Source organism: Sander lucioperca, chromosome 21 (genome assembly GCF_008315115.2).
Source record: "Sander lucioperca isolate FBNREF2018 chromosome 21, SLUC_FBN_1.2, whole genome shotgun sequence".
In the NCBI taxonomy this organism is placed as follows: Eukaryota; Metazoa; Chordata; class Actinopteri; order Perciformes; family Percidae; genus Sander; species Sander lucioperca.
Genome location: NC_050193.1, coordinates 4,134,260 through 4,154,532, shown reverse-complemented (window position 1 = coordinate 4,154,532; position 20,273 = coordinate 4,134,260). Strand labels below are relative to the sequence as shown.

The window sequence follows — 20,273 nt, the reverse complement described above, 5'->3', positions numbered from 1 at the left end:
CAGCTATGGATGTGTAACTGTGCGAATTGTTGCAAATGAGAAATTGTTCTCAATCGACTTACAATAAATAATAAATAAAGGTTTAATAAATAAATTACTACTTACTTACTAATACTTCTGGTGAATACTTTCAATAAACTGACCAAACTGAAGCAATCGGGAATTCATTTTTTAAAAAAGATCATATTTATAACTCTAGTGGTCACAATGAGAACAACCCCACATTCTTCAGTTGGAATAATACAGATTTTAATACCAATTGTATATCCAGATGGCAGTTTTGTCTTTGTGTGTTGATTGACAATCAACACATATGACATACAGAGTAAACCCAAATTCAGAGTCACATTTCAGAGTTAATTGTCACTTTTCAGTCTTTAGTATGAACTGATTGAGTGAGTGTGTCACCATAAGAGGTGGAGTCTGGTGGAGATATGCTGCCCTGTGCTTGGGGACAGATTGGGTGGAGCCCGGCAGCAGGGGGAGCTGGGGGTGTGGGGCCGGTTGAAGAAGGGAAAACTTTGACTGGGTGGTTTCACAGGGAGCAGAGGCATTTGAGTCAGGGCACGCATGCCTCAGCTGTGAGAGGCCCTACTCCCCTTGGCTGGCTGGCATCCCAGAGCAGAGGCAGAGAGACAGAGAAGGCTGAGAGTGTGAGACTGAGGGTAAAGAGAAAGTTTAAGCGTAAAGTAGACTAGGAAGAGGCAAACAAGTAGTTGAGAAAGTTGTCTTAAAGAAAAGAGAAAAGGATTAGGGACTGAGTTTGGTGCAGCGTGGCTCCTGCAGGTTGTTTTTACAGTAGTGTGTTTGTATCTGTAGTGAGTGTGCAGGCGGTTTGTATTTGGAGTTGACAGCCATGGCTGATACAGATGTCAAGAAGGAGCACGCAGCCCTAGCAGAAGTGCCTTTTGATGATGATGAGGTAGCTCTGGTGGGTGCTGCCACAGAGCCAGCAGTAGATGATGATGAACCTCTTGAGGGGGTGGACATGGTGCTGGCAACTGGCCCTGGAGGCAAGAGTGAAGCGCAGATGAACGGGGTCATGGTTCTGTCTCTGCTCGACAAGATTATCGGGGTAGTAGACCAAATCCAGCAGACCCAGAATGGGCTCGAGGCCCGACAGGAGGCCATGGAGAAGTCAGTGTCAACCATCCAAGGGGAGCTGGCTAAGTTGTCAAAGAACCACACTGGCACAGCCAACACTGTCAACAAAATGCTGGAAAAGGTACGCAAGGTCAGCGTCAACGTCAAGACGGTGCGGAGCAACCTGGAGAAGCAGGCAGGCCAGATCAAGAGGCTGGAGAGCAATGAGAACGAGCTGCTCAAGAGACGCAACTTCAAAGTCCTCATCTACCAGGTGAATAGTGAGGGTTACAGTGTGTGTGTGTGTGTGTGTGTGTGTGTGTGTGTGTGTGTGTGTGTGTGTGTGTGTGTGTGTGTGTGTGTGTGTGTGTGTGTGAGTGAGCTTGTTTTTTTACTATTTCTATCACAGGGTGGACTACGTAGCGAACTATCTTTGTTTGAGAATGTTGTGGTAATGCTTTACATGTGCCTGTTAAAGTTACACTCACAGTACATGTGTTGCATTCCCCACTGCGCAAAGGAAAGTTGGGAGAGGAGTGTGAAATGCACCTGAAAAGCTATCAAACCATCAGAGCAACCTTTAGACATCATCTCACCAGAGACAGTTAGAGTCACACTGTGGCTTGAGTTGACCCCTGTTAGTGGAAATGTTCTGTAGTTTCTCAGGATAGAGGATCCTGGCCAAAGCTTTGGCTCAGTGGTTTCCATGACATAAATGTCTGAATCGCTTTTTCCTCAAACTTAAATGAGGCTGTAATGTTTACGAACAATCAGACACTGCAGTGCACTATTTAGAAGCTGTTGTATGGTTTGTATTCACGCTCAATGAAATGTGGATTCCTCTTCTTACCTATGAAGGGAATACTAGCAGCTTCCATGGAAAAACAAAGGCAGAGTGTGACCTCTCCCACTCCACAGGACTTCATGATTACCCAATAAAACTATATAAAGACTAGTCCACTGGACTAAATAAAAAGGCCTATAAGCACAGGCATGAAGAGCTACTTGAGACAGAACCAACGCCCCACCTCTGAGTGCTCAGAGGGTAGATAGTTGGCAGAGTGCTGCCATGTAAGATGAAGATGTAGTTTTTAGTACAAAGATTTCTCAGAAGTGGGACACACTGACATCCATGTTGCACGAACCTGCACTTTAATACCTGAGAACACAAGTGTGAGTATTAGGACAGGGGCAAATTTATTTTAGGGAGCATGATAGCTTCTCAAACGGTTGGGACCGTGAACATCTTGAAAAGAAAAGGAGATAGAATATAGAAATTAGGGACGTTCCAATACCGAATTGCCTCCGATACTGTCTAAAACACTGGTATCGGTATCGGGAAGTACTGGAGTTTATGCACCGATACGATACCACATAATAAAGCCCTAAAGAAAATCTATGTTAAAGTAGTTTATTTATGTTCTTTTTCCGTTATAACTGACTGTCAAACTGGATAATAAAAGAAAGTTCAGTGGCGTTCATTGTTTGTGTTTGTTCATGTTTCACAAAGAGTTTAACCTGAGCCAGACCGACAACAAAGATAGAAATCATATCACATCCATACAGGGATAGTAGTATACAGTTGTTAAAACATAATAAAATATATGACACACTGGTATCGGATTGGTACTGTGTATTGGCCGATACGCAAGTTCAGGGTATCAGAATCAGTATCGGGAAGCAAAAAATGGTATCAGACCATCTGTAATAGAAAATAACACAAAGGACACAATATGAATGCATGTGTGAGAGTGTGACTGACTGATGTACATTTGAAACTAGATGAGCAACTCTTTTTTTCCTTTTTTTTTTTAGCAGGACACTGCTGTCATGTCTGGCTGGTAAAAATGCAGCATTTAGGTCTTGTGTCCTTCGATCTGGAATTTGTCTATAAACCATAAATCAACTGACAGCTCAGGAAAATTTCAGTAGTAGTTACCTTATGCACATCGCATCATAACCTCGCAATTTGCTAGCTGGAAAAGGGAGAATACTTTCTTTAAAAACCATTAGTAACAGTGAATCTGAGAGTTGCACGCCTCTCGTAGTAGAGCTTACTTCAGGATCCATATTGGCAGGCAAACCTTTTCACCTCCTCCTCCTGGGATGTGCACTATGGGAGCAGGTTACACTATTGGCATGTAGCAGAAATCCAATCACACTAGTCCTTAATAAATTACTCTGCAAAGCAGGTGCCTCCTGCTGTTTGTGACAGTATTGCCTGGTCTACTGGAAGCCATTTTAACTGCATGTTTGTGTGCAATTGTCAGTGTAGGACACTGTACAAAAAGGATGTAAAACTTGTGACTTTTGATTGTGTTTTATCAGACATTCAGTCATTTCCTGTTAGTGTTATCTCAACCGTAATGCTCTTAACACTGTCTAAACTAAGTCCTCGTCATGTTTCAAAGCGGTTGTAAGAGCTGTAGCTTCCATGTTGCATTATCTGTTTTGGGCTCCCACAATCTATTTATTGCCAGAGGATGGCTGCACCGTGTCCAGTTTAATTAACTGACATAAAGGCTGGTCAGATATTGGCAGCATTGCAAATCAACACTGGCTCTCAGTCATGTTTCACCACTTTCCACCGTCTGTTTGTGTGTTAATGTGTTAGAGTAGGATATGTTTAAAATGAAGTTAAGGATGAGATCAGGGTTAGGATTAGAGGTTAATGGTAAGGTTACTTTAGGGTAGGGCACTAATATTGTCTTTCACTCACAGAGTAAATGTCAAGTGAGGCTAGACATCGTCACAGCATTACCTTTATTGTTAAACTGATACTAGCTTTAACTGTAGGTTCCGTATTTTTCCTCTCCTGTCACTCTGTCTCTGCACTCTGAGAATAGACACATACTTGAGGATTTTTTAGCCTGTAAATACTTTGACAGTGTTGCTTTATAATTAAACCTGCAATGATGGTGGTACATGGGATCCCCTGACAACAGCAGGGTGTGGTGATGAAGACATATTTACCAAATGTACATTGCATATATAGCAGTGGCAGTATACAGAATTTTACTTATGTAGAAGTAGCAATACTAAAGTGTAAAAATACTGTGTTGCATTATACTGTTATAGTTTTTTTTTAACTTCACTTCAGTAAAAGTACAAAAGTATTAGCATTAAAAACATTATTATGCAGAATGGCTCATTTCAGAATAATATATATTTGATTATATTATTGGATAATAATAACTGACACGTCAATTTGTTAGCATCGCTAAAGTTGCAGCTGGTAAAGGTGGATCTAATTTTAACTACTTTATATATTGCTGGGTAGCTTAATCTTTAATAATTCCTCATAATGTATTAGTTGATTATGTTTTATATTAATATGCTGAATCTAAGTAATTTAAGATGTCAAATACATGTGGAGGAGTGAAAAGAGCAATATTTGCCTCCAAACTGTAGTGGAGTGGAAGTATAAAGTAGAATAAAAATGGGAACACTCAAGTAAAGTACCTCAGTAGTACTTAGTTGCATTCCAGCACTGCATCTCAGATATGTATCATAATATTTTTTTTAACTCTGTCTATATTTCAATGATGCCAGAACAAAGGTGTTGCTGTGGTCAAATAAATTCCTTATTCGAACCACAATTGTGATACTTTACTTTAGTCATTAAAGGGTGGCACTTACATTTTGGGACTTTAGAATTTGAAATGTACCTTTACAACTGCTGCACATTTCCTTGCTCATTACGTGGTGTCTTTCTGGAGTTTTAAAACAGCAAACCCTTACTGCAGTTGACCTTACAGCAGCTGAGGGTCCTTCTGCTGCACCAGGCACAATCAGCCTGTCATCAGAGCTCTGTGGTTCGCAAATGATCAATCATCCAATGGAGCCCTGCTTTCACACCCTCCCTGCATTTCTGTGCTCTGACTGTACTGTCTATTACTGTCTTATATAAAGCAAGTGTCTTTCCATTTCTATATGAGTCCACGTTTATTTCCTTATTTCCTGTTAGTCTCATATTGCCAGGCATTGGACTATATTAGTTCAGCCTCACGCCTTAAGTCTAATTTCCTGCTCTAATGTTTTCTAATAGCAGCAGCTGTCGAGAATAAACCTAAGCTGTTTATAGATAATATTGTGGATTTCTCATCGAAGCCTCAGGATGTTTGTAATATAATGATTAGAAATGTGTAAATGATGGGCGCCTGGTTAGCTCAACTGGTAGAGCGGGCGCCCACATAATAGAGGTTTACTCCTCGACGAGGCGGCCGCATGTTCGACTCCAACCTGCGGTCCTTTGCTGCATATCATTCTCCCCTTTCAAGTCTAAGCTGTCCTACACAAATCAAGGCCTAAAATGGCAAAATATAATCTTGAAGAAATGTTGTAAATGTCCATCTAGCGGCCTTTCTGTTTCTGTAGAAATTCAATTTTGAACTGTTTTTACACATTACACCCACACACAAACAGGCCCAACATACACACACCTGCAAACAGGACCTATACACATGCTTTAAATGGAGAGGTGTCAGAGCAAGGGGGCTGCCCATGGACAGGCACCCCAAGCAGTTGGGGGTGTGGTGCTTGCTCAAGGGCATTTTGGCAGTGTCCTGAAGGTGAACTGGAACCTCTCCAACTACCAGTCCACACTCTGTACTTGGTCTGTAACTTCATATTCCAGCAATAAGAAAGTTGTGCAAGCCTAACAGGTGTTTGCCTCTGTTACACATTTAAAAGATAACTAAAACAGTTCTTCAAATCAATTATTGAAATAGTTTTAGTAATAGTCATAACTTTCCAGTTTCTCAGCTGCCTGACGGTAGGAGAAACCAGACAGCTGCCATAGTGGTGATACCTTGCCCTAATAGCTGAGCCTCCTGCTCATCCTCAGACAGACCAGGCACATTTATGTCCAGCAATTGTCTTGGCCTTCAGCTAGCTGAAGCTGTTGTTGGCTAAAAAACCTCAGTGGGCTCTAGCTCCATCTCAGCTCAGCCCTCCACATGTCCCAATAGGAGACTTGTATGAAAGAGGGAGTTTTCTTTGTGAAAGTAGTCCTCCTAGCACACCTTTACAAATATTACAACTGACAACAGAGCACTCAGGTTCTGTCAACACCCTCCTAAGGTCACCAATATAGGCAGATGGAGCAGGCTGCATGCTGATTCTTTCCATTCAAAGAAAAGCCACACTCCATTGGGCAGAGGGAAAACCTGGTGCCTACGTTTCCCAAAATGCAACTCGTCCACCGACTGTTCAGTCGGAGATTCCGAGTGTTATGCGAGTAGCAGCTAATGTAGCCTCAAGCCGTTAGCCTCAAGCAGAGATGAGGAGCTACAGTGGGCTGGTTAACTCATTTCTTTCTAACTCCACACCCCCAGATTTTTTTTTTTCATTTTCAAATTTGTATTTTTCAACCGATGCTGACTCAAGTGACATCAATTGAGGAAAATTTGTTAGATTTTGTGCACCTCCCTCTGGAGCCACAAAAGGCTTTTTACAACTTTTTTCACATATGCAGTTGTACTTCCCAAGACCTGCAAACTAACTTTGATGTGTAAAATTGGTGGAGTTCCCCTTTGAATGTCATAATCATGTGTATTTACATGCTTTGTAAATATGTGCTTTAATTAGATAGACATCTAATACTAATGATAATGACATAATGCACATTATCTATTTAATTATGTAGATGAATCTAGTTTATGCAATGTGATAGAGAGTGTGAGACAGGACTGATGTGGGTCCAGAATGAGGGTGTGTTTGGCTGCAGCTCAAACACAGTGATAGCCATTTGGTCAACTCCATCATGGAGATGTAAGACTTCTCAGTTACAGTCTACTTATTCCAGGCCAGCCTCGCAGACCTTCCTTCCTCAGATCACAGCCAACAAGCCTTGCCACCAGCCCCAGCCCACTTTTCTTTAATAGCTTTTAACCCTGCCCAGACTACGTAATATCTCTATTCCACTTACTCTAGACATTCTGATAAAGCCAAGGCTTTTTTGGCCACTTGATCTTTCAGAATCTTTGTTTACAGGCATTAAGTTAGATCTCATTACAAAGAGGACACTTAGCCAATCCCTTGTAACCAACCAAAAAGCACTCAACCAGCAGCACTAAGTTAGTGTTGTGATTCATCCCGCTGGCATCTCTGTGCCTCTCCTGCCAACATGTACATTTGTTTTTCTCTCTCCTCAGTGTCTCTCCCTCTGTCAATTTAGCCCCTTCTACGCAAACGCAGACATCTCATCCAGAACCATGGGCACAGCTCATTCAGTATTTGCTACAGCACTTGTACACAATGTTGTCCTCTTCCCGTCTCTCCTCTCTGTTTCCCGGGCTCGGTTAAAGATATCTGGCAGGCTCCACATTTCACTATTGCATGTCAGCTACCATGTCGAGCCAGTTCGGAGTTCCAGTGCTCGGTGTCCAGTAGTTAATGGGGTTGCGGGTTGCAACACTATGACATACCTGTACAGTACATCACAAAAAAGTCACATACAGTATGTACTATTATGAAGAAAAAAAAACAATACCCATGATAAACTATTAACACTAATGAGGCACAATATAGTCTTAATGTGATTTAAATTCTTAAGACACCTGTCCCGAAGAAGAAGTTCAACATTTACTTTCACTTTTCTGCAAAGAGTTACACGAGATGATTGACACCACACTCATGTTGGTTCGTGCGCTAAATATGAGGCCACAGCCATCAATCTGTTAGCTTATTAGCTAACAGACAGGATACATGGTGAAAACAGCAGGCCTGTTTCTGTCCAAAGGCAAAAAGTTTGCCCACCAGCAGCTCTAAATGAACCACAATAAACCTTTAGTCCTGTTTGTTTAATCCGCACAACAACCAAAGTGCAAAAATTACTTGTTCCTGGACTATTTATTGTGCCCAGTCAAGAAATGTACCAGTTTTTGTACTGATCAAACTAACTAGATATAACATGTGAATTAGTAAACTTTAGAGGTGCCGGTAGGACTAGTTGGATTTCTTGCCTTTGGATAGAGCCAGGCTCGCTGTTTCCCTTTTTCAAATCTTTGTGTTAAGCTAAGCAACAGTAGCACATGTTCCGCACAGATAGGTGGGATATTCATATTCTTATCTAACTCTCGACAAGAAGGCAAATAAGTGTATTGTTGAATCAAAATGTCTAACTATTCCTTTAAAGTCAAGCTTTTCTTCCTCTGCTTATCTCTTTCTCTCATCTTCTTTGTTTTAGCAGTGACCAAAAACATCTCAAAGCCAGAGCTATGTTTCTCTTTGCTTATATAAAGACACACTTTAAAGCTGACAAAATGTAAAGATTTAGGAAGAGGCCGCACTAAGGACTAAGGGTTGGTGTAACATAATTGGATTGGACAGGTGTAATTGTATATACAGTACATTTGCTCTCTGTTGTACCATATCAGATCAAATGTACAACACTGTGGTGTGTGTGTGTGTGTGTGTGTGTGTGTGTGTGTGTGTGTGTGTGTGTGTGTGTGTGTGCGTGTGTGTGTGTGTCTGGGATATAGGAGGTGGATTAGCTGATAGTGTTACTGTAGCCTTTCCTGTGCTCCTGTCATTAGGATATACAGTTGGTACAGCAGAAAGAGGATCCATGCTGTCCCAACACATGTGTATGTTGTTGAGTTATTTAGGGAGGGACACAAAGTATGAGTTTTTGCTGCACATCATATTTTTTTTGCTTTTACAATCAATCCTTGCATTTATTGTGTACTATTGTGCTTACACCTATATTTGTGCAGCACTTTACAGTATTACTGTAATCAATCCAGATGTGTTTGTGAGATGTTTTTCCTGGTCCACAAGCGAACACTGACCTGATCTCAGGCCCCAGCTGCCTTTCTGTCTCACCAAACATCCCCATCCCACAGCAGCAGACAGGATTCACCAGCCGGGAGACCAATCAGGTCAACCCTCGCTTTGAACAGTTGTAGTTGTCATCTTGGCCAGCTATCAGAAATGTGTCCTCATACCACATCACAACTCGGTGGAAGCTGCTCATGCCCTCCATGCTATTTATTCCAAGATGTGTAGGCACACCCTTCACCTACAAGGCCGCAGCCAAAATAAAGAGTTGGCGAATTATCTAAGTTAGTGTATTAAGGGAAACTGCTACAGTGTATGTTGATTATAAATACAGCAGCAGCAATGCAATGGAATGGCGTAGTGTCTTGTTTCATTGAGTGGGTCCGAATTTAGCAATCAGCACCACCAACTGATTGATTAATTGCATTATATATGTGTTTGTGTGGGCTTATTTCCAGATATAACCATTAATTGGTTATATTAAATATATAAAAAATATATTAAATACCAATACTCAAAACTTCTGCAAATAAAAATAAAAACTAAAATCTAGACGTCCTTTTTAAAGCATTTCTTTATTTTAGTAACACAAAAAGTTGCTGTTAAAGCAGCATCCATACATTCACTATTAATATAAGAAACTGTTATTGCTGTAACCTAGGAGATTGCGTGTGAAAGCAAAGTCTGGTATGTTCAAACCTTCAGTATGAAGTGCAACAGTCAGGTTACCCTGGATCCTGGTGGTGGCCTGTATTTTCCACTGCTGTGGAGCGGTTTGCTGTTCTTGTCACTGGTATGTGAGTTATAGTCCGTCACTAGGAGTGTGCCAGGTTTTGGGTACCCTTGGGATTAGATTTTGCATGCACATGGATGTTTAGGAAGATAAATCTAAATAATAGAAATTGTACTCCAAATATGTTATCATTGTGAGAGGCAAACTTTGAAGGTGAAACATATTCACCTTTTTTATTTCTTCAAATACACAATTTTGTTTATAAAGTATACTACACATTTTCTAAGGGAAGGAGGTATTCATTCAAAGTTTTGGAAAATATTGTTAGCATTTCACATTATTAATCCCACAAAAGATATGTTAAAAATAACAAGGGATTGTCTCAGTGCAAGTTAATACCAAGACAGCTCAGACAGTAGCTCATGTTAGATTAAAAATGGTGCACACCTGCTCAACAAAGAGAGAATAAAGGCTGTACAGCAGTCAGTTTTTCCATTTACAATGTCCCAGTGGCTTTATTCAGTATCACACAAACAACAGCTCTATTCAGAACAAAGCAAAGCAGTGTGGGTTATTGGCTGGTTGCCTTCCTTCTTGTACCTCCAGCTGTCATTTTCCAGGAGTTATTTGTCATTAATCATTAAATTGGCCTCATGTAATTCAGTAGTTATAGTTTCCTATAGCTGGGCCCAGTACTGTTTAAGTTGGCAGCTTATTCATGCCCTCACTTGATCCACACGTCACATTATCCTGTAAGTGGTAATATGAACAATGAATACCTTCTTTCTCTTAAATAAAATATTGAAATAATAAAAATAATCTTCATGCTTACTGCAGCAAATTTATGTTTGTGCCTAAACTAGTTTCAATCTTCAAAGAACATTAATTGTTCAATTTGGCTGACTAGCCCTTCTGTGTTATACAGAGCGAGGGATGGTTATATAACATATTCCAGCACTGTAGCTGCCAGATCACACAGAGACGTAAAATGGAAAAATACATTTCCATCTTTGCATGGGATTAACCCTGGGATTCCATTGGTCTCAGAGGCGTGGATGTGGAAAGGCTGAGCTGTGGAAAAGGGCTTCCCCCTTCAGCTCCCTGTGTGTGAAATCACAAATCACTGTGACAGAAAAACCAAAGACCTCCCTTCCTGTGCTGTGCACTGTAACATGACATTGCTGTGTTGGCTACGTGGTACACAGAGCCCCTCTCTTGTCTATAGACCTAGTGGGATTGGTTTCTAATATTTCCATTACCCACAGGACGCTTAAATGTGGCACCATCAGAGTGGGTTGTTCTAAAATGGGATAAGAGAGCTTCATGAAACAGAATTTGCATTGTGCCCTCAGTCATAAGAGTCACCCCAAAATGCCTGAGGTAGCAGGTGGCTGGACCAGTCCTCTGTGAATTGTTTGAGCCTTATTTAGGAGAGCGTGGGAGGCATCAATATTAATGACCAGAGTACATTAGCGTTCTTATTTTAGCCCCCGAGCACTCTGTAGGGATCAAAGAATCGCGATTCAGGCCTCTGCAGGGCTCTTACACGTGAACCTCCACCTCTGTTTCATGTCAATCTCTCACTTGGCCTTCTCCCATCCTGGATGGGCACAAGGGTCAGTGATATCACTCATTGTGAAAGCTAAGTGCACAGCTGCAAGGACTGGACAGGATCAGACAGCTGCTGCTGTGACTCACCAGAGAGGCCTTTCATCGCACTGCCTCAAAAGGAATGGTGTGTGTGTCCATGTGTGTGTTTATCTATAAGCGAGCTAGTTGCTAAGTGTCTGCATGCATTTAGTTGAATCAGGAGCATGAATGATGATGTTGATGTGCATGAATTTGCCATCTAAACAGAAGTCAATCTTGCTGCTCTTTCTAACCTTCTTGTGTGTGTGTGTGTGTGTGTGTGTGTGTGTGTGTGTGTGTGTGTGTGTGTGTGTGTGTGTGTGTGTGTGTGTGTGTGTGTGTGATATAACATGTGAATTAGTAAACTTTAGAGGTGCCGGTAGGGCTAGTTGGATTTCTTGCCTTTGGATAGAGCCAGGCTCGCTGTTTCCCTTTTTCAAATCTTTGTGTTAAGCTAAGCAACAGTAGCACATGTTCCACACAGATAGGTGGGATATTCATATTCTTATCTAACTTTCGACAAGAAGGCAAATAAGTGTATTGTTGAATCAAAATGTCTAAATATTCCTTTAAAGTCAAGCTTTTCTTCCTCTGCTTATCTCTTTCTCTCATCTTCTTTGTTTTAGCAGTGACCAAAAACATCTCAAAGCCAGAGCTATGTTTCTCTTTGCTTATATAAAGACACACTTTAAAGCTGACAAAATGTAAAGATTTAGGAAGAGGCCGCACTAAGGACTAAGGGTTGGTGTAACATAATGGGATTGGACAGGTGTCATTTTATACACAGTACATTTGCTGTCTGTTGTACTATATGAGATCGAATGTATAACACTCTGTGGTGTGTGTGTGTGTGTGTGTGTGTGTGTGTGTGTGTGTGTGTGTGTGTGTGTGTGTCCTGCATAGAGTCCCCCCAAAAAGAGAAAAGTACTTAAAATGTAGATAGATATTTAATTTAGATGAATTAATTCATATAGGCCTATAACATGTATTTTAGGTAACAGTTATAGATCTTAGTGCAATGTTTGCTAAATAATTGCATATTTAAATTGAACCCTGCACAGCCAACTTAGCATACATTTTTGATTGACAGGCAATCTGACTTGTAATAATCCTTCACATATGACACAGACACAGACAATGTATTATTTTATTAACATTACTAATCGTTTACATCATTGTAGGTGACAAAATATTTTAAATAAAATAGGAATATTGGAGCAGGTGGATTAGTGCAGGTCTTGTACAGTAACAGCAGATAGAGAGACAGAGAGGTTGATGGAGAAACGCCAGCAGCTTTAGTCAGAGCTGCTGGGGTCTCCGTAGAGTGCTGTTTGCTCCGTCGTCCATGGTAACAGTCAGTGGTTAAATTATCCCAGAGCCCCGGTATGAGTCACATTTTGCTGATAATATTTAGACAATGACAAGCTTTGCTGTTGTTACATGAACACCATCAATTTAAGATTATCAATAAGGATTACATAATTGTCACCACAGGTTGAGAAAATTCACCAAAGCAGGAGGCACTGCTGAACTATCACAGATCTTACCGGTCTGTTTCAACATTTCTGTCTCACTTGTTTTTCCTCGATAGGTAGCAGTCTTAGCTCCTAACTAAAATATTTCCCCTCAGTCTGCTAGGACTTTTTAATTGCATCTCCTGAGTTGTGCCTTCTTCTGAAAGACGGCTCAGACAGTTGTTGGCTTATCCGAGCAAATCACACACACACACACACACACACACACACACACACACACACACACACACACAGAGCGGCAAGTTTCCATGAGTTATGTGCACGCCACTCTTGGAGGAAAGAAACATTAGCAACAGACCTCCTTCTCATTGAGGAGAGCACACATACACTCAGTCACCATTCCCCTGGCACCTTTCAGTAATAATACACACAGAGCACCGACTTTTCCGTTGCTGGTAAGTAGGAAGCGAGTGGAACGTAACGCAGGGACACTAATGGACTTTATTTCGTCTTCCTCAAGCTCCCAGTCTCCTGCTTTGTAATCACGAAACCCAAACAGGGTTTGCTAATGTTATCACAATTTCCACAGAAACAGTGGGCTGAGTCAAGTTTTCAGAATGTAAACAACAAAATGTGCCAACATGCAAAGTCTCTGTGTTTTTTTTCTCTGGGAAGTTTAATAAAAGATTGAAACATTTAAAGATTGTGACTAAAATATAACTCTAATAGAGCTAGACCCATAAATCGGCTGATATATTGGTGTTGGCGAAAATGTTGGCCAATAAGTACATTTCCATGGATCAAAAGATTACAGCTTTACAAGTTCATGATTGAAAAACCTGTTCAATCCACCAAACAAGACCTTTAAAGTCTTGTTTGTCTCAAACAAAAATCCTTGAGTAAGTTCTGTATGAAAATCCTTTGCCACAGTGTGCTTTGTTTTCCATCAATTTTAAGGTTCAAGGAGTTTCTAGATGCATTAGCAAATTGGACAGTGAAAGTCTGGATTTAGCTGTACATAGCTTTAGTGAGGTATGGAGCTGACCTGGATCCTGGATCATGTTGTAGTTTCACTGTTATGTATGACCTCAGCTGTTCCTAGGATGCTGTTTTTTTGTTGGCTGACAGTTTGATGGGAAAAAAAATCTGTGTGTGAGGGTGGGTGTACTCACAGCATGATTACTTATACTAATGCAAACTTGTGAATTGTATGTATTTATAGACAGAGGCTGTCTTTCCTAAGGGCTGTTGAACACAAAAGATGCACCTATGTATATTTTAAATGTAAGATCAACACCCTGGCTTTCAATTTTAGCCCACCAGCCAAACTCACCCCACAGCAGCAAACAAGTTTTGCCAGGCTCGTATGACATCACTAGAACAGCCACTTAGACAGCTTTTAAGTATTTTTTATGTAGCCAACTTTATGTCACTGTGAGTACACATGTTTACTGTGTGTGGGTTTATCTCTCTTCACAAAGTTCTGATCACATTTCAGGACTTTGTGGTAGGGTTACGTGCTCATGTGCATGTGGCTTTATTATGTGCTCGAAAATATCTCAAATCTCTCATTAATGTTATGATTGCAGCTCAGCCTCACTTTGCTCTGTGTGCATGTCTGCAAAACAGGTGCAGTATATATTTTTATTTAATTGTAATACACTCATGTTGCTGCATTGTTGTAGAGATGTCAGCTGTTTATGCAGCTAAACTGTACCGTCCACCAGAGACAACATGAGCAGGTGGTTGCCATGGTGACAGAGCGCTGTGTTTATTTGTTGCTGTGCGGGAGAGGAGGGCGTTGTGTGGTGGGGGTTGTCGAGTAGGACTGAACGCTGCAGTGGCCGGCAGCCAGAGAACGGTAGATGGAATCCAGAGAGAGGCAAAGGCCAGCCCAAAATAAATCCATCCAGAGCAGGTCGGCCAAGCCCACACCATACACTGCACCAGATAAGGAGGCAATGTTCATTTTATGATAGGATCATATGGCAATATTTGAACTGCCCATGGGAGATGTGAGAGAGCACATGATCTGACAGGTGTTTGTCTTTCAGAAGTTCGATATCAGCATTGGAATCCAATTTTACTATAAATATTGCACATTGACATAACACAAAACCCCCCTGGTTAAGTTGTTTGCTCCAGTTTTTAAACCTTTATTCTACTTGAAAACATTGATATTGACAGCAACAAACCAAGATATGTCTCGATAGACTTCTTCAGACTACCTTATATCCCTCACTTAGGCCACATGCCACCTCCTGGTGTGTTGCTCTCAGCTGTCAGTCAGCCGTGCTGTATATTTGTTTCTGCAGGAGATTCAGTTTGCATGTGGCAACGGGCTGACAACAATTTCTTGACCTCATATCTGCACTGTGTCAGTATTGGACAAAACTAAATTCAATTTCAGCACGAACACGTCAAACCAAATTTGCTTTTAGCTTTGGGCTAAAATTCATATTGAGAACCCTCTACTCAAACCTGCTAATATATAAAAATGATCTGCACTGTGAGCCCATTCACATGCTGGAAATGCTCATATATGGTGAAGACACCTAAGGATGCTTTCATATTCTTTAATTTTTCATAACTGAAGTTGCAAGTATTTGCATAGAAGATCTGCTTACCCTTAAATATTTTAACCAAAGATTTTACATTACATAAAAGTCTAAATTCTGTTTTAGAGGCATTTCTACTCTTCTATTCTGTATTATATGCCACATTTTAAAGCAATTAAAATTGTAAATTAGCAGCGTCAATACAAAATATCACTATCAGTTTCTGCCTGTTATAAACTACATACTGCTATACTGAGTATGGACGGATGACCGAGTAACTCTTGTTCAAATATATATATTACAATGTCACAACATTGAGTGTATCTACAGGGTCAATGAAGATGGCGATGGTGGATTAGATCCAAAGAGAAGCAGTGAGGTGTGGCACTAAGGTGCAGAAGGGTGGGACGTCTAATCCCTCTTGGGGACACAGACATGCTGTTAGGGGGTTAACATTGTTAGCATAATACTGCTTCTCCCTGTGTGGATATCTGGTACCACACTGTCAGTGTCTTGCCACACAACATGGAAATGTGGTTGCTGCAGTACTGATTGATTGGTGGCTGTCAGCAGTAACATTATGGCCACAGTGTGGTAAAGTAAAAGACTAGGAAGGTGGTGAAAGAGGAAGTGTAAACTTGGGCAATTGGTTTTACAACTTTAGGCAACTTTCCTGTAGCTACTGCTGTATGCAGAACAGATAGTTTGGGCCTACCTCTGGGTTTATACATGTTTGACCAGGTGTGAAACTGCTGCACTGTTGTGCTGTACATTATATAAAAACCAAACTGAAACTTTACTAACCACCAAGTCTTTCCAGTGAAGTGAAAGCAGCATCATAAATTAAAGAACATCTATGATTTATAGATAACACATCATTTTTCCAGACATGTTTTTATCTAATATAAAATCACCATCTTTGTTTACTGTTAGATTTTACTGAAAATTAGGCCTTTAAGTCACAATAAAAGTGTAACAATAAAGTACTTATAGAGAAATGATAGCAAAACAGCAGGAAATACACCTGTGGTTAGATGTAACATCTTTAGTTTCAATATGACTGTGGAGCTGCAGATAATTTCTTTTAAGCCCTATAGTTTCATTTTTAGGGATGTGATATAGAGTAGCCTGTGATCACACCAGCCTGTGTATCATATTTCTAAGGCTTGAAGTGTAAAATAACTGGGTGTAGCCATGATGGCACTTGATTGTTGCCATATGATTGACACCACTAGATGGCACTCTACACCAGCTGCAAGCAGTGAAACGCTGTGTGCACTGAATGTTTAGATGACACATGAATCTGAGAATTATCATGCTCATATTTCCTAAATACTTTTTCACCCAAAGGCCATTAAATTAAGCTGATCATTTTCACATGACATCATTTTCACATGACATCAATGACATTTAATGAAATGCCATAATTTACATTAATCAAATACACTCAGTGTAGCACCATGTCTGATAATATTTTAGTAAATGCCAAATGTGATTCAATTCCTTGTGAGTCCTTATTAAAATGCTTCTGTGGCTTAATAGTCTTCTGTTTTTCTGATCCTTCCTATTTTGTTCCCTCAGGACAAAGTGAAGCCACCGAAGACATCCAAATCCAAGACAGCAGAGACAGAAGTTGAAGGCATAGCCGTGGAGGGACTTGAGCAGATACCTGAGGGACAAGAGGGCCTCCCAGTCAATCTCAATTCAGATGAGGAGGTGGAGATTGAGGAGATTATCGAGGAGTCTCGTACCAAGCGCCTCCAACGCACCACCAAGCAGCAAGTGGACAACATAAAGAAAGCCTTCTCCAAAGAGAAAATGGAGAAGACCAAATTAAAGACAAAGGAGAACTTGGAGAAGACCAGGCAGAGAACCCGCGAAAACCTAGAGAAGACAAGACAGAGAACCCGTGACAACCTGGAGAAAACCAAGCACAACCTGGAGAAGAAGATGGGAAAGCTCGGGACCCGCATGACCCCCAACATAGAGCGCAGGGCTAAGATGAAGACCTCCAAAGAGAAGGCGAAGAAGTCCCTCACTCCCGACCACACCATCTACGCTCGCTCCAAGACCACTGTGTACCGCGTCCCCCCCTTCACCTTCCATGTTAAGAAGTTCCGAGAAGGTGCGGAGGAGGTGGTGCAGAACACAGAGATGGTGGAGGTGACCGACGCTGAGGGCCAGTCAGCGGGCGAGGAGAACGGGCTGGGTGTGCACGTAGAGGTGGAGGAAGGGGAGTTGGTACGTGTAGACAGCCCAGAGATGGAGGCCCTGTTGCAGGTGACTGAGGACTCTCAGCTGGTCAGGGTGGAGCCAGACCTCCTAAAGAAGGCCCAAAGCGAATAGAGTGTCTGCAGGGCTGTGAAATGAGAGATAAATGGATGAAGAGGGGAATGGAGTCTAATCACACGGACACAATATTAATCGTGTATAGGGTCTTTCTTCACGTGATCACAATCTATGACATCTCTTGTTTTCGGCTCTCTTTTTATTGTAACCAACAGGGATGACTTTCATATTTGCTCCTCTTTAGCATACAAATAAGAAAAACAAAACAAAAAGAAATTAAGCTTTTGAAACATGCTGCAGGCTTACTGGTTATTCTAGACTTGTATGTTTATGCTATTTGCTGTTTATTGTTGGTTTGATAGATTGAGTGGCTACAAGGATAAAAACAGTCTAAATAGTCTTTGTTATTGAGATGTAATGTATAATTTAATATTTGCCTTGTATGATATGCACATTAGCAGGTATGTAACAGGAAGTTGTTGGCAGGATTTGTACCTTAATCAATGGTTTTAGTGATGTTATGTGCATGAGTGAAACAAAAAAAGAAACAAGTAGGCAAGGTATAGGTCTACAGAAGAAATAAAGAACAGGAGGAGAGGAGACGAGTGGGAATGGACTAAGAAAATCTCTTCCTCAACTAAAGAGTTTACAAAAACTTTACCCCTGATGTGCAAATTATGTACTGCTATAGACACTCAGCCATTGTGCTAAATGTTACAATATAATCTAAATTACTGAAAATAGAAGCGTAATGTCTGATAGATTATTTGGAACATTAAAACACTGACAAATTCAAAAATAATGGGATAACATTTCACTGGAATTTTACCTTGCACGATTTCATGTGACAAACACAATTGATTGATTGAATATTTAAACATTCACATAGCACCACAATAAACGGCTAAAGTTACTGTTGTGAACAATTATTTTAAGACCTATTGTTTTACCTTTTTGAGGACAAGCCTGCAAGTCATATGTTGTATGTACATTTTTTGAGCATTGATAACAAAAAAAAAGACAGAGACAAAGGATCATGAAGCCTTAAAAGAATCAGTAGTCCACCACAGTTGGTATCTTTACAATACATGCTTGAAAACTTGCTTGACCATAATTTACTGTAATATTTTGATGCATACTAACCATGCTACATTAGTTGCATCTGGACATGTTGAAAGGCCCACTCAACAACTTCCACATAGCACATATCTGCACAGAGGAGAAGACAAAGACTTTATCACCATGGTTACAGCTCACCAATGTACAATTGCACATCCCTATTACATTTTCTCAAGGTAATTGCAGGCAGAAAAATTATGATCTGAAGAACAAGACTGACTACGTAACATGTAGAGATGCAAATGTCATTCTAAATGCGGTCACAGTGAGACAGCCATGACCAAGTAGTTATGAATGGCATGGCACTTTAATAAATGTCAGAACATCATGATTGGATCAAAACGTTTTTTTGTTGCAATCTTGTGTACTTCCTCTGAATTATAAAATGTTTACACTGATGAAAAAAAACTGTCTGACTATTTTAACTTAGAGAAGATGATTGTGGAGGATAAAAGGAAGCTACAGTGATTGGATGGTAATTTTTTAAGCCTATAAACTGGGAATTCAATCGTTGCCACTTCTGATCATGAAGGCAAGCATACAGACTGGACAAGGAGAGGGTGAATGTATGGCTTTCATTTTTGTCCCTATAGACTGTGTGCGATCTTGATGTGGCGCAGGCATGCAGAAGCTCACTGTGTAGTATGGAGAACCATTAAAATAATCAATGGGCTGGGGAATGCAATTAAGGAGAGTGCTCCCTCAGAGCACTGAGCAGGATAGAGAACAGTGAGGACAAAGTGTGTGTGTGTGTGTGTGTGTGTGTGTGTGTGTGTGTGTGTGTGTGTGTGACTGTGAAGAGTAAGTATGTGCATACCATACAGGCTACCCACACTAATAGATTGGTGAAACTCCAGGTCTATGTCTACATCAAGTGCAAATTTCAAAAAACAAAGGAAACAATTGCAGGTCTGTGACATCACATAGACATATAACTATCATAGTCTTATATAGGCTAATATATAATTATATCTTTTTAGTGATTTTTTTTTAAACAAAAAACATCTTCAATGTTTTGCACATTAAACATTAAAGCATTTGTAAGATACTGGCCCCCCACAAGTGTTTTTTTGCAACCATGTACTGTATATTTTTGCCTTGTTTTGACTCAGTGGTTATTAAAAAAAACTGAACCAGCATGCTATAAGCGTGAGGTATCATGCACAGCTCACGTCATATAGAGATATTGTCATTTAGAAAAATGCTGCAACACAATGTGACACATAATTGCTCTTGGTGTTATTGATTTATACTCAAATACTGAAGTTTGCCATTTATTTTGTGTTTAAGGCACCTTTTGCCACTTCAATATTAATAAAAGCTTATGGAATAATATATACTGCCTATATTTTCTCGAATTTTATGAACATTTTGTATAGTTGATTACACTGTGTGTGTGTGTGTGTGTGTGTGTGTGTGTGTGTGTGTGTGTGTGTGTGTGTGTGTGTGTGTGTGTGTGTGTGTGTGTGTGTCACTTTGTATATTTTATTCTATTTGTTCACCTACTGTGAGTGAGAGGAAGCTTGTAACCTCTTTGATTAAGATCAAAAGGGGTCAATACTGAACAGCACTGGTGTTATTAAACTCTTGATGACGTCGACACTG

At 40.5% G+C, this 20,273-nt stretch overlaps 1 protein-coding gene across 1 annotated transcript; it reads left to right on the top strand.

Moving 5' to 3' along the window:
* Nucleotides 1-480: 480 nt before the first annotated feature.
* cavin1a (caveolae associated protein 1a) lies at nt 481-20,003 on the top strand. The gene is made up of 2 exons (XM_031312344.2): nt 481-1,357; nt 16,842-20,003. Exons 1-2 carry the CDS (start codon nt 857-859, stop codon nt 17,604-17,606), a joined length of 1,266 nt encoding a protein of 421 aa, XP_031168204.1. The 5' UTR covers nt 481-856; the 3' UTR covers nt 17,607-20,003.
* The last annotated feature ends 270 nt before the right edge of the window (nt 20,004-20,273 follow it).

Excerpts from the sequence above, each read along its gene's own strand:
- cavin1a (XM_031312344.2), top strand. The coding sequence starts at position 857 with ATGGCTGATACAGATGTCAAGAAGGAGCACGCAGCCCTAGCAGAAGTG. Across the intron at positions 1,358-16,841 it reads TCAAAGTCCTCATCTACCAG|GACAAAGTGAAGCCACCGAA; the intron begins GTGAATAGTGAG and ends TTGTTCCCTCAG.